We start from the raw sequence: 13,280 nt of genomic DNA on the forward strand, positions 1-13,280 counted from the left end.
TGTTTAGTTAGGTTTGTTTTTTTAAAAAAATAGACTTCTTCTATACTCATAGAACCACCAGTTAAAACAGCATAGAACAAACATCCTACCATGTCTGTTACATGAGGATCTATCTCATTCTTTTTAATGGCTGCATAATATTCAATAGTATGGATTTACCATAATTTATATAATCATTACCAAATTGAGGATATTTGGGTTATCTCCCAGCTTTTCACAATTAAAGTAATGCTGTAGTTAGCATGCTTTTACATTTATTCTTGCATATTTGTTCAAGTATTTTTGATAATTTTCCAGAAGAAAATTGTTGGGTCAAAGTGTATGTACAAAGTACATGCTAATTTGCTTTCTAATTTACCCTAAGAGTGCCCCTTTCCACATCTTCTCTACTACTAGATACTATTTGTCTAACTTTTACCAATTTCTAATTTTAATTTCCTAATCATTAGTGATGTTGAACATCTTTTCATGTGCTTACTAGCCATTTACAATTCTGTAGATTGCCTGATGTTATAGATATTTCTGAGGTTCTTGAGTACAACTATATTTTTTCTAAAAACAGTTGCTGTCATTTGTATTTCTCCAAGATTGTACAAGAGTGCCTTTGTCACTACATATAAAATTGTGATCTCAAAACTTCTCTCTTACTAAACGGTGTTTTGTTAGGCAATTTTCGTTCTGCTCTCAATGATGTGACAGCTGCCAGAAAGCTAAAACCCTGCCACCTCAAAGCAATAATAAGAGGTAAGTCTTGTAGAACTGCAGTATGATTGTCGTTATGGAAAAGCTAGTACTCACTGCACCAAAAAGGTGACATTTAAAGCTTTGATATGAAGGTGCTAGGATACTAATAAAGTCATCTTATTTTTGGAGTCTGGATATTAAGTTCCTGTTCTTTATCAACAGCAACATACCACTTTTAAGAGAATTCCTTAGAGAATGACTTAACCCTTTACGTTTTAAGAATTTGTGGAGAAATAGAAACCTCTCATTTTAAATTAATACATAATAAAATTAATTAAAACAAAGCAGTTACAAAAGCCACATTCTGTTGTTTTTTTTTTTTTTTTTTTTCAAATTAGCTGATTGAAAGGCAAGGTCTTAAATGCCATGTTAATGTTAATTAAAAGATAAGTTATGGGACCTTTGCTGATCACTGTGGTGCTGAGATGTTCCCAGATAATGTTTTCTTTTGTAGTCTGACCTTTCTATGTAATAATAGTGCTTTTATTACTTTTATGCTTCACCTTTTCTTTGAGAAGCTCATAGGTGCTTTGCAAACTTTAATTTATTCATCACATTTTAATCTTCCCTGCATCCCCATGGACCAGTTTAAAATGCTTTATCAAAATTATGCCTTTTTAAATGTTCATGGTTAAGGGTAGCAGGCAGATCCATGTCCCTCAGCTGTAGGAAAAGAAGGTACTGAGCAAAGATTGGCTGATAAATTGAATCTAGGTAGTCTGTGGAATTCGCCTCAGGCTGGAAGTTTGTAATCCTTGATTCAGTTGTTGGTTTAACTTACAATGTGACCTTAGCAAGACACCACTTTGAATATCAATTTGCTCATCTCTGGAAGAGGAGGTTAGATTCTGTTGACATCTAAGCCCTTACAATTCTTATATTTTGAAATTCTGTGGAAAACCTAAAGAGGCTAACTGGAGAAAGATGTACATAATAACATTTAAAGTTTTTTTGTGATGGGGGAAAGGTAGCCATAAAGCACAAAATTAGGAGAGACCTGTTGTCTTTGGCCTTGCCACTGCCTTGATGAGTAGCTGAAGCAAATTCTGCTGTCTCCCTCCATTTAAAAAATCATCTGGGATGGACTTTAATCCTCTTGTTTGCAGATGAACCTAAAGCTTGGATATGCTTTGGTCCTTTGTCTGAGGTCTAGCTGGTAAATGACACAGCCAGATTTCTAGCCTTGATCTATCTGGTTTCAAAGTCTGTTCTCTTTGCCACTAAGTTACAGCTTTTCCTACTTTAAGAGCCCTTAATGCCAGGGAGACGTACAGCAATTTTGAACTAAATGGACCTAAGGGATTTTTCTGATGTAGGATACAAAAAGTATTCTTTGTCTGGGGACTGCAGTATAAGGGCATTATCCTCCATTTTGCCTCCAGGGGGCTGGCTGTTAGTTGGTGGGGGTGGGAGATCTTGCTCAAAGGAGGCTCTTTCTGTGCATATTGTTCTTGGATGCTAAGGGTTCTGGGTTCTACAGGTGCCTTATGCCATCTGGAACTGAAACACTTTGCTGAGGCCGTGAACTGGTGTGATGAAGGACTGCAGATAGATGCCACAGAGAAGAAGCTTCTGGAAGTGAGGGCTAAAGCAGACAAGCTGAAGGTTGGTGACTGTCAGCAGCCGGATTAGTATTTGCTAATTAGCATTAATTAGCATTCCCAAGATTGTGTCTTTCAAGTCATTGTAAACTTTTTAAAATCAAAACCTAAAACTAGTCCCTACTCTTGGAACTCTGTGGAGGACAGAGACAAGTAAACAAACAAACAGTTATAGTGTGATATAGAGGTAAGCAAGGATAGATGGGGTGTATAGCTTAGTACACTCATATGCCATTTAACAGTATTTCATTCAGTGATGGAACACTGCATCTATTACAGTGGTCCCATAAGATTATAAAGTCCTATTTTAACTGTACTTTTTCTGTGTTTAGATATGTTTAGCTACACAGATACTTACCATTGCGTTATAGTTGCCTACAGTATTCAGAGTAGTTATGTGCTATATAGGTTTGTAGCCTGGGTGCAATAGGCTGTACCATATAATCTAGGTATGTAGCAGGCTATACCATCTCAGTTTGTATAAGTACATTCTGTGATGCTTGTACAACAATGATTGTACATTTTTCAGAATGTATTCCCATCAATCTGCATGGGGATATGTCTTATCCAGGGCAAAATTAGATACCATTACTATATACAGTCACAAAACAATATCACATGTTTGGGGCCAGCTAAAGACTCCCAATGTATATTATTTACTCCCATTCCGTAGTATGAACAGTGAAGACAGATCTAACCCAGGAATTAAGAGCCCTTAAGACTAGTTCTGGCTTTCTATTAACAGGTATGTAAGGAAGTATTGCACAGTGGCTAAGAGCTTAGACTCTGGAGCCACTACCTGAATTTGAAGACTCCCTTCATGACAGTTGTGTGACTTGGACAACTTCCTGATCTCCTTGTACTTTAGCTACCTCACTAGTAAAAGGAGAATTAAAATACTTACTACCTTATAGGGCTATTATATAGTTTAGATGGTTTAACATAAGTAATGTTTTTTAAATAGCACCTGGAACATATACAGAGTAAGTGCTATTTAAATGTTGGATATTATTTTGGGTAGTAATGATATTCTGCTATTATTACTGTTTTTATCATCATTTTAGCTATTATATGCTAAAATGCCAGAAATGTCACATATTAGCAATGACCAGGGGTCATTCTAGTCATATGAAATGGTAGAAAAGGTAGATCTCTATGGACCCAGATGGCTCAATAACAGAATTCTGAGCCCAGGTAATTGGGTGTGGCCAGAATTTCTGAAAGTGGCACATACAGGAATGAATGTCTGGAGGATTACTGGGGACAGTCACAATTAAAGGGAGATTTCAAGGGCCAGAAGCCTGATATTAAGCCTAGGTGACACTGCTTGCTGAATAGCTGAATTATTCCCCTATGTCTGAGTACAGATTGATTCTGGATTCCTATGTGCTTGGTATATGTAGCCAACAGACTTGTGGCTATATTAATATCAGACAGAATAGACTTCAAGGTAGCAAGCATTACCAGAGATGAAGTGAAGCTTTTTTTCTTTTTTTTCTTGAGATAGAGTCTTGCTCTATTGCCCAGGCTGGAGTACAGTGGCATGATCATGGCTTACTGCAGCCTTGACCTCCTGGGCTCAACTGATCCTCCTGCCTCAACCTCCTGAGTAGCTTGACCTAAAGTTGTGCACCACCATGCCAGACTAATTTTTTATTTTTTCAATTTGTAAATTTGTAGAGACAGGGTTTCACTATGTTGCCCAGGCTGGTCTCAAACTCTCAGGCTCAACAGTCCTCCTGCCTTAGTCTTCCAAGTGCTGGGATTACAGGCATGAGCTGCTGTGCCCAGCCATTGAAGCATTTTTTAAATGATATAAGGACCAGCTTATATGAATATGTAATGATTCTAAATATGTAGCACCTAGTCACAGCTTCAAAATGCATGACACAAAACTTAACAACTGAAGAAGGAAGAGATAAATTCACAAATAGGTGGAAAGATCAACTCTCTCAGTAATTAATAAAACCAGTATTTAAAAAATAGAGTTGGGTAATGTCAGTAACAGTGGTGGACTAAAGACCTTCAAAAATTTTCTCTTCCATAAAATTGATGAGGAAACTGGCAAAAATGATCAGAATCAACTTTCCTAGGACTGGAAATGAACCAGAGGTTTGCAGCAGTCTGGGCATGTTTATTCAAGAAAAATGATGGAACTTCAGTAAGAACAGCAAGCTTTGTGGCATTTTATTATTTATTTTTATTATTTTGAGACAGAGTCTTGCTCTGTTGCCCAAGCTGGAGTGCAGTGGCATGATCTCGGCTCAGTGCAACCTCTGCCTCCTGGGTTCAAGCGATTCTCCTGCCTCAGCCTCCTGAGTAGCTGGGATTACAAGCATGTGCCATCACACCTGGCTAATTTTTATATTTTTAGTAGAGTTGGTATTTCACCATGTTGGCCTGGCTGGTCTTGAACTCCTGACCTCAGGTCATCCACCTGCCTTGGCCCCCAAAATGCCAGGATTACAGGCATGAGCCGCCATGTCTGGCCCTTTGTGGCATTTTAACTTGCTTTGTTATCTCCTCCTCCCAGTTCCACGGTAGCCTTGAAAGCCAGCAGCCAACAGTCATGGTGAAAATGAGCAGGCTGAAGCCACCAGAGGAGACAGAACAGGGTTAGAGCCCTTTCAAAGCCTTGTCCTCCGAAAACTGTCATGATTTGACCATCTGGTGGATCCCTGGAAGACCATGCTCACAGGGCTGTTTTTATATGACCTGACTTGGAGCTTACCCAGTATGAAAAGCTTTTTTACATAGGGCCAGAAAGTAGGGGGAATGAAAAGGTGGGAGAGAATTTGTCAAAAACAATTAGAGGCGATTGTTAAAGATTGCAGAACCTGAAGCAGTGGATAGCACTTGGAGCAAACAGTAGGCGCATCATAAAGCTTAAAAAGAAAAACTAGGGAATGAAATTCTGTAGGGGCTTTGAAAAGCTCCAGGGGGATCTAGATGGTCACACATGTGCCCAGGGCTATACTCATGCTCAGGAAAGACCTGAGTAGACCCTAAGCTTTCAGAGTCTCTGGAAGCAGGAAGTGAAGGCTAAGGTAGAATTGTAAACTGCTTGGGTGAATGCTAAAAGTGTGCTTCAACATATACACAAAGGCTCTTGACAAAGATTGAAAAACTTATTTGATCTAGATGTTTAGGGAAATCTCTGTCTAGTCATTAGGTAGAGGAAGGCCAGACATGGGACTTACTAGACAAAGACTTTAAACCAGCTAATTTAAATATCTTCTCAGAATGAAAGGAAATTGTGTCTAAAGAACTAAAAAGAAGAATGAGAATGATGTCTTTCCAAATAAAGAATATCAACAAAAAGAAATTACTAAAAAGAACCTAACAGATGTTCTGTAGTTGAAAAGTACATTAACTGAAATGAAGAATTCACTAGAGGGTCTCAACAGCACATTTGAGTAGGCAGTAATAAGAATCATTACACCTAAGATGTATTGGTTGAGATTATCCAGTCTGAAGAACAGAATGAAAAAAGAATAAGGATGAAGAAAGACTTGTACAGTGCCATCAAGCATACCACCAAAGGCATAACGAGGGTCCTGGAAGGAGAGGAGAGAGAGAAATGGACAAAAGAATACTTGGGGAAATATTGGCCAAAAACATCCCAAATTTGATGAAAAACAGTGATGGATACATCCAAAAGTTTAACAAACTACAAGCGGGATAAACTTAAAGTGATCTACATTTAAACACATTGTAATGAAACTGTTGAAAAACAAAGAAGAGAACCTTACAAGCAGCAAGAGAAAAATGATGCTTCATGTACAGAAAATCCTAAAGAAAATTAACAGCTTTTTCATCAGAAACCGTGAAGGCTAAAAGGCAGGTAAATGACACATTCAAAGTGTTAAAAGAAAAAGACTCTAAGAATTCTATATCTAGCAAACCTATTCTTCAAAAATGAAAGCGTGGAAGAGAAGTAGTAGTAAAATCATCTATGTGCAGGCAACATGACCTTTTATATAGAAAATCCTAAGGGAGCCACTAAAATACTATTGGAACTAATAAACAAGTTTAGCAAGCTTGTTGGAAACAACATCAATACACAAAAATCATTTGTATTCTATAGATTTTTAATGAACACTCTGAAAATGAAATTAAGTAAACAATTCAATTTTTAATAACATCAAAAAATGCTTAGGAATACATTTAACAAAAGTAGCTAAAACTTATACCCTGAAAATACAAAAAACATTGTTGAAAGAAATTAAAGACCTAAGTAAATAGGAAGACATTCCATGTTCATAGATTAGATCTTAATATTGTTAGATGGCAACACTACCAAAATTAGTATATCAATTTAGTGCATTTTTTTTTTTTTTTTTGAGACATGATCTTGCTCTGTTGTCCAGGCTGGAGTGCAGTGGCATGGTCATGGCTCACTGCAGTCCCAAAGTCTTGGGTTCAAGCAGCCCTCCTGCCTCAGTCTCTCAAGCAACTGGGACTATAGGCATGTAATGCCACATCTGGCTAATTTCAGTGCAATCTGTATCGAAAGTCCAATTGACTTCTCTGCAGAAATGGACAGGCTGACCATAATATTCATATAGAAATTCAAGGGACTCTGAATAACCAACAATCATGAGAGACAAAAGAAACAGAATTGGAAAACTCACACTTCCCAATTTCAAAACCTATCACAGAGCTACAGTAATCAAGGCATTGTGGTACTAGCGTAAGAACAGACATATAACTCAATGTAATAAAATTGAGAGCTCAGAAATAAACCCTCATTTATGGGGAATTTATTTTCAACAAGTGTGCCAAGGCCATTCAATAGGGAGAGAATCTTTTCAACAAGTGATGGTGGCACAACTGGATATTCACATGTGGAAGAATAAAGCTAGAAACTTACTTCGTACTATATAAAAAAGTTACCCAAAAAAGGATCTAATACCTAAATGTAAGAGCTGAGACTATACAACTCTTAAAACATAGATATAAAGCTTCATGAACTTGGATATGAAACAAACCACAAGCAACAAAAGGAAAAGTAGATCGATTGGACTTCATAAAAAGTAAAACTTTTTGCTTCAAAGGATACCATCAAAAAAGTGAAAAGGTTGAGTTAAGATAAATGTGAAGAAAAAAGTGAAAAGGGGCTGGGTGTAGTGGCTTGCACCTGTAATCCTAGCATTTTAGGAGGCCAAGGCAGGAGGATCACTTGAGGCCAGGAATTCAAGACCAGCCTGGGCAACAAAATGAGACCTTGTCTCTACCTTAAAAAAAAAAAAAAAAAAAAGGGTGAAAAGACAGCCCACAGAATGGAAGAAAATACTTGTAAGTCATAAGTCATAAGGGACTTTTATCTACAATATATAAACAACTCATAATAAGACAAGTAACTCAGTTTTTTAAATGAGCAAAGGATGTGAATAGACTTTTCTTCAGAGACACACAAATGGCCAAAAGCACATGAAAAGATGTTCAACATCATTAATAATTAGGAAATGGAAATCAAAACCACAGTAAGATACCATTTCATACCCACTAGGGTGGTTATAATTTAAAAAAAAAAAAAAAAACCTATAAAGACAGGGTCTCTATCACCCAGGCTGTGTTTCATAGCATTCGGTTCACACCACCAGAGTAGTACATAATCTACCTGTTATACTTGGCCCTTCACTTGCCTGTACCCCTCAACCTCTCAGTAGACTATGAGGTCCTTGGGTACAGGAAGTAGATTTAAATTTCTGCCGGCATGTACTTTGTAAATGTTTATTGAACTGAATCTGACCACTGGTATTCCTTAACACAGGAGCTTGGGTTGAATAGAGACCAGAGATGATAATTTAGGAGCAGGCTGGGGGCAATAGAAGAGGAACTCAGGTCTCTAGAGCTGATGCATCTAAATTTCACTTTTAGAGAATTGAACAGAGGGATGTGAGGAAAGCCAGCTTGAAAGAAAAGAAGGAGAGGAATCAGAATGAGGCTTTACTCCAGGCCATCAAGGTGAGTTCTCAAACCTTCTGTTTTTAGGGTCCTGCTAAATTCACTAATCCTGTGAAGCTTGTTGGGAACCTTTCTTGGGATGCTTTACCTGAAGGAATTTGTTCATGTTCTTTCTACTGTGGTAAAGCAGTGTGACAGAGGAGTCTGTCAGGCCACCCCAGTTCAGTCAGCCTTCTCACTTGTGTGTACGTGTTGGTCTCAGTGACATGTACAGTTGTCTCCGCTTATCTGAGGCAGATGTGTTCCAAGATCCACAATGGATGCCTGAAATCTCAAATAGTACCAAACCTGATTGCCATCAGTTAGAATACATTTCTGTTTGTGTCTTTCACCCACAAATATAATGCCTTTTCCATCTTAGCTAAAGCACTTGTCACATACTGTGGCCATAATTTTTGCAGTTTGAGGTACAACAGCAAAACTAGCATGAATTTCTTTTTCCTTCTTCATAATTTCACAGATAGAAGATTGCTTTTACCATAGATTTTAGCAATTTCAGCATACAATTTTTTTTTAAATTGAGGAGTTTCACCTTTTTACTTAAAGGAGATAGTTTATAGCTTCTATTTGGCATATCCAGATTGCCAGCATCAGTACTCTTGTGCTTTGGGGTCCTTAGTAAGTAAAATGAGTGTTACTTAATACAGGCACTGTGATACTGTGTCAGTGAATCTCATCATTGAGTTGGGTAGTGACTCACTAACAGGTGGGTATCATCAACAGCGTGGATGCACTGGACAAAGGAGCAGAGCCTGTGATTTCATCATATGCTACTCAGAACAGTGCATAATTTAAAACTTAGAGGTTGTTTATTTCTGGAATTTTTGTTTAATTGTTTCAGACCATGGTTGACCACTAGTAACTGAAACTGCAGAAAGCGAAACCGTGGGTAAGGGGACACTACTGTAATGAATACGTACCTGCTTTGGGTTGAGTGTTATTTAACCTTCACAGTGGCCTTCTGAGATAGGTTGTCTTGCTCCTGTTTTGCTGGATTATGAAATAATTTCAGAGAGGTGAAGAAACCTTACACAGTTAGCATGTGTTAGAGCCAGGTTCTTGTTCTAACTGCATTATATTGCATCTTGAGAAAGCCTGACATTTTAGGATGTTGTTCCTATAATAACAACAGCAATAACAAATTGCATCTTGAGAAAGCCTGACATTTTAGGATGTTGTTCCTATAATAACAACAGCAATAACAAAATCCTACCCTCTGTTCTCTTTCCTGTATTTTGAAATATATGTAGTCTGACCCAAATCTTGCTTTAACCTTGTTACCTAGGAAGTCACGTGTTTGAGCTTGTTTGGTCTTCACAAACAAGGAGAGAGAATATCTACTGGGAGACTGTGGGAGAGGTCTTTTGTTTCATTATTTGTTCAGTTAAATTATGCACCCATTTAAGTTCTGTAAGAATCTTAACACTGCCAAAATGTACTCCACTATTCTCTCCCCACAACGATCTGTTTACATATATTATCACATTAAACAGATTAAAATACTCCAGATTTTCCATCTAATTCTCATTCACAGTGAGGGATTTGTTCGTTTTCTTAAATGTAGAATACGGGATGCCCAGACACCCAGACATTTGCATACATACTTTTTTTTTTTTTTTTTTGATCTCTCCTTTAGTGTAATCCTTCATCTCAAACTTAACATACATAGGAATTACTCTTTTAACAGTGCACAGAGCCGTGTATGCTGTATTTTACTAATGGCTTAAGGGAGGAGTCAGCAAACTGCAGCCATTGGAACACAGCCCTGCCTATTTGTTTATGTACTACTTATGGCTGTTTTCACACTACAGTGGCAGAGTTGGGTAGTTAATTTTGACAGAGACCATTGTCCAGAACTCTTAAAATATTTCTTATCTAATGCTTTAAGAAAAAGTTTGCCAACCTGCAATTTAGGGGATATCATCAAATCTAATTTTGATTGCATGTCATTTCCCCTCATGTGCTAACCTTAGGAACCCCTGCACACATATGTAAGAGGTGACCCTATTATTTCAGACTCTTGATTTATGCCCATCTATAAGAGACAGTCAAGAATCAGTCAGTGCACATTCTTTCTAGCATACTCCATGTCCCAGCTAAACTGAAGCATTTGACATTTCTGCACAGGCTTCCTTCTTGATCTTTTCTATGCTTTTGCACATGCTGCTCCTTGGAGTGGAATGTTCTTCCTCCCTTTTAGGTGCCCCTCCCTTCCAACTTCTCTGCTTTTAAAAGTCATTGTTCAAGGCCTAGCATAGCTCAGTCACCTCCAGCCCCCAGGCTGAATTAATTATTCCATGGTCTGCAGTTCCACAGTTCTACTTCTTACTTTATATTGTCATTATTTCCATAGCTGTCTCACCACTTGATATTGAGCAGAGGCTTGAGGGCAGGTAACCATGTCTAGTTCTCTGTGACAGGGTCCAGCACAAGATAGATGCCCAATGAAAGTGAGTTAAGTAAGCGGTACCTACTATGTACCAGGCCTCAGGAATAATGAAGATGGATTATGTGTAGAGCTGGCCCTCAAGGAGCTCGCATTGTTGTGGTTTGTTTTTTTTAACTTTTGGTGTATTAAAGTTAGTTGTCCATGTTCATTCAGGGTACAGATGGAGAAAATTAAATTAAAACTAAAGTTAGTCGTGCAGCCTGGACAATATAGTGAAACTCCATTTCTACAAAAAATAAAAATAAATATAAAAAAAAATTAGCCAGGTGTTATTTATTTTTTTTATTTCAGTAAAATGGGTTTGCGTCTTCCCACACAATAAGGTGTGCATTATGTGTGTTTCTGTCTTCAATCCAGGCTAGGAATATCAGGCTCTCTGAAGGTGCCTGTGAGGATGAAGATTCAGCCTCAGAAGGTCTAGGTGAGCTTTTCCTGGATGGACTCAGCTCTGAGAACCCCCATGGGGCCAGGCTGAGTCTAGATGACCAGGGCAGGCTGAGCTGGCCTGTGCTCTTTCTGTACCCAGAGTATGCCCAGTCGGACTTCATCTCTGCTTTTCATGAGGACTCCAGGTACTGACTTGCCCAGGAGCCCTCTGCTTTTGCTTGCATGCCTTCTCTGTTTTTGTGGCAGTAGGACAAGTGGGTTTTTGGTTGAGAAGGGAAGATAATAGTTTATAGGGTTTCACACAATCTGGCTTGATAATAACATCTCTCTCCTATAGCTGACTGAACCTTGACTAAGTAGGTTTGCAATGACAGACAAAAGTCTCATCGTCATGTCGCAGTGTTGTGTTTGCCAAAGAGTGGTACACATCACCGGTGAAATATGAAGTCATTTTAGGCAGTACATGCATAGCAATTTAAGTGAATATTAGAAAAAAATATAGAGGCCGGGTGCTGTGGCTCACATCTGTAATCCCAGCACTTTGGGAGGCCAAGATGGGTGGATTACTTGAGGCCAGGAGTTTGAGACCAGCCTGGCCAACATGGTGAAACCCTGTCTCTACTAAAAATAAAAAAAACTATCCAGGCATCTGTAATCTCAGCTACTTAGGAGGCTGAGGCATGAGAATTGCTTGAACCTAGGAGGTAGAGGTTGCAGTGAGCTGAAATTGCACCACTGTACTCCAGCCTGGGCGACAGAGCAAGACTCTGTCTCAAATATGTATACATATATATAAAACTAGCCAACTTAATTGGTGATTTCTTAGGGTTAACACATAGAATGAGGCTAAGTGTAAGAAAATATTTTTGTAATTTTTTTTTTGAGACCAGGTCTTGCTCTGTCACCCAGGCTGGAGTGCATTGGCATGATTATGGCTCATCACAGCCTCCATCTCCCAGGCTCAGGTGATCCTCCTGCCTCAGCCTCTCAAGTAGCTGGAATCACAGGTGAACACTACCACATCTGGGTAATTTTTAAATTCTTTGGTAGACACAGAATCTCTCTATGTTGCCAGCCTTGTCTTGAACTCTGGGGCTCAAATGAGCCTCCCACATTGGCCTCTGAAAGTGCTGGAATTATATAGGCGTGAGCCAGAAATGTTTTTAAGCCTGAATCGGTTTTTAAAAAATTATGTCCACCCAGCACGGTGGCTCATGCCTGTAATCCCAGCACTTTGGGAAGCCAAGGCAGGCGGATCACTTGAGACCAGGAGTTCAAGACCAAGCTGGCCAATATGGCAAAATCCTGTGTCTACTAAAAATATGAAAAAATTAGCCAGGTGTGGTGATGCATGCCTGTAGTCCCAGTTGCCTGGAGGCTGAGGCACGAGAATCGCTTGAACCTGGGAAGTGGAGGTTACAGTGAGCAGAGATTGTGCCACTGCACTGCAGTCTGTGTGACAGAGTGAGACTTTGTCTCAAGAAAAAGAAAAAAGAGAGAGAGATATTCTGTCAGTCAGGTGCCGTGGCTCACATCTGTAATCCCAATACTTTGGGAGGCTGAGGCCAGAGGATCATTTGAGCCCAGGAGTTTAAGACCATCCTGGGTAACATAGTGAGACCCGCTGTCTCTACAAAAAAAAGAAAAAAAGCCAGGCATGGTGGCATGTGCCTGTAGTCCCAGCTATGCAGGAGGCTGTGGTAGAGGAATTGCTTGAGCCCGGGAAGTCAAGGCTACAGTGAGTTGTTGTCACACCACCGTGCTCTAGCCAGGGTGACAGAGCGAGACCCTGTCTCCCCCCCTCAAAAAAGAAAGAAAATTATGTCATAATAGGACAAGTGATACATATACACATTTTGGCTACTGCTGTGAAATGGGTTAAGCATGCGTTTCATGTTTTATACGTTCTAGATATCTCTGAATGAGTGTCTGGGGACTGATGTGGGAAAATAGATCATGAGTTATTGATACCCAGAAAGTACATGTTTTATCCTTAGGTTTTTTGATCATCTAATGGTGATGTTTGGTGAAACACCCTCTTGGGACCTAGAGCAAAAATATTGCCCTGATAATTTGGAGGTAAGAGAACTTTTATTTTGTTCCTCTATGGAATTTTTTTTTTTTTTTTT

At 39.0% G+C, this 13,280-nt stretch overlaps 1 protein-coding gene across 1 annotated transcript in view; it reads left to right on the forward strand.

Moving 5' to 3' along the window:
* TTC4 (tetratricopeptide repeat domain 4) overlaps nt 1–13,280 on the forward strand; it is a 26,752-nt gene that overhangs the window by 5,320 nt on the left and 8,152 nt on the right. The window contains exons 4-8 of the mRNA XM_017543974.2: nt 667–744; nt 2,225–2,349; nt 8,229–8,315; nt 11,122–11,336; nt 13,149–13,230. Coding sequence (XP_017399463.1) covers nt 667–744; nt 2,225–2,349; nt 8,229–8,315; nt 11,122–11,336; nt 13,149–13,230 — 587 coding nt within the window. The remainder of the gene's footprint in view (nt 1–666; nt 745–2,224; nt 2,350–8,228; nt 8,316–11,121; nt 11,337–13,148; nt 13,231–13,280) is intronic.

The sequence above is a fragment of the Cebus imitator genome, unplaced genomic scaffold (assembly GCF_001604975.1).
Source record: "Cebus imitator isolate Cc_AM_T3 unplaced genomic scaffold, Cebus_imitator-1.0 Scaffold163, whole genome shotgun sequence".
Taxonomy (NCBI): domain Eukaryota; kingdom Metazoa; phylum Chordata; class Mammalia; order Primates; family Cebidae; genus Cebus; species Cebus imitator.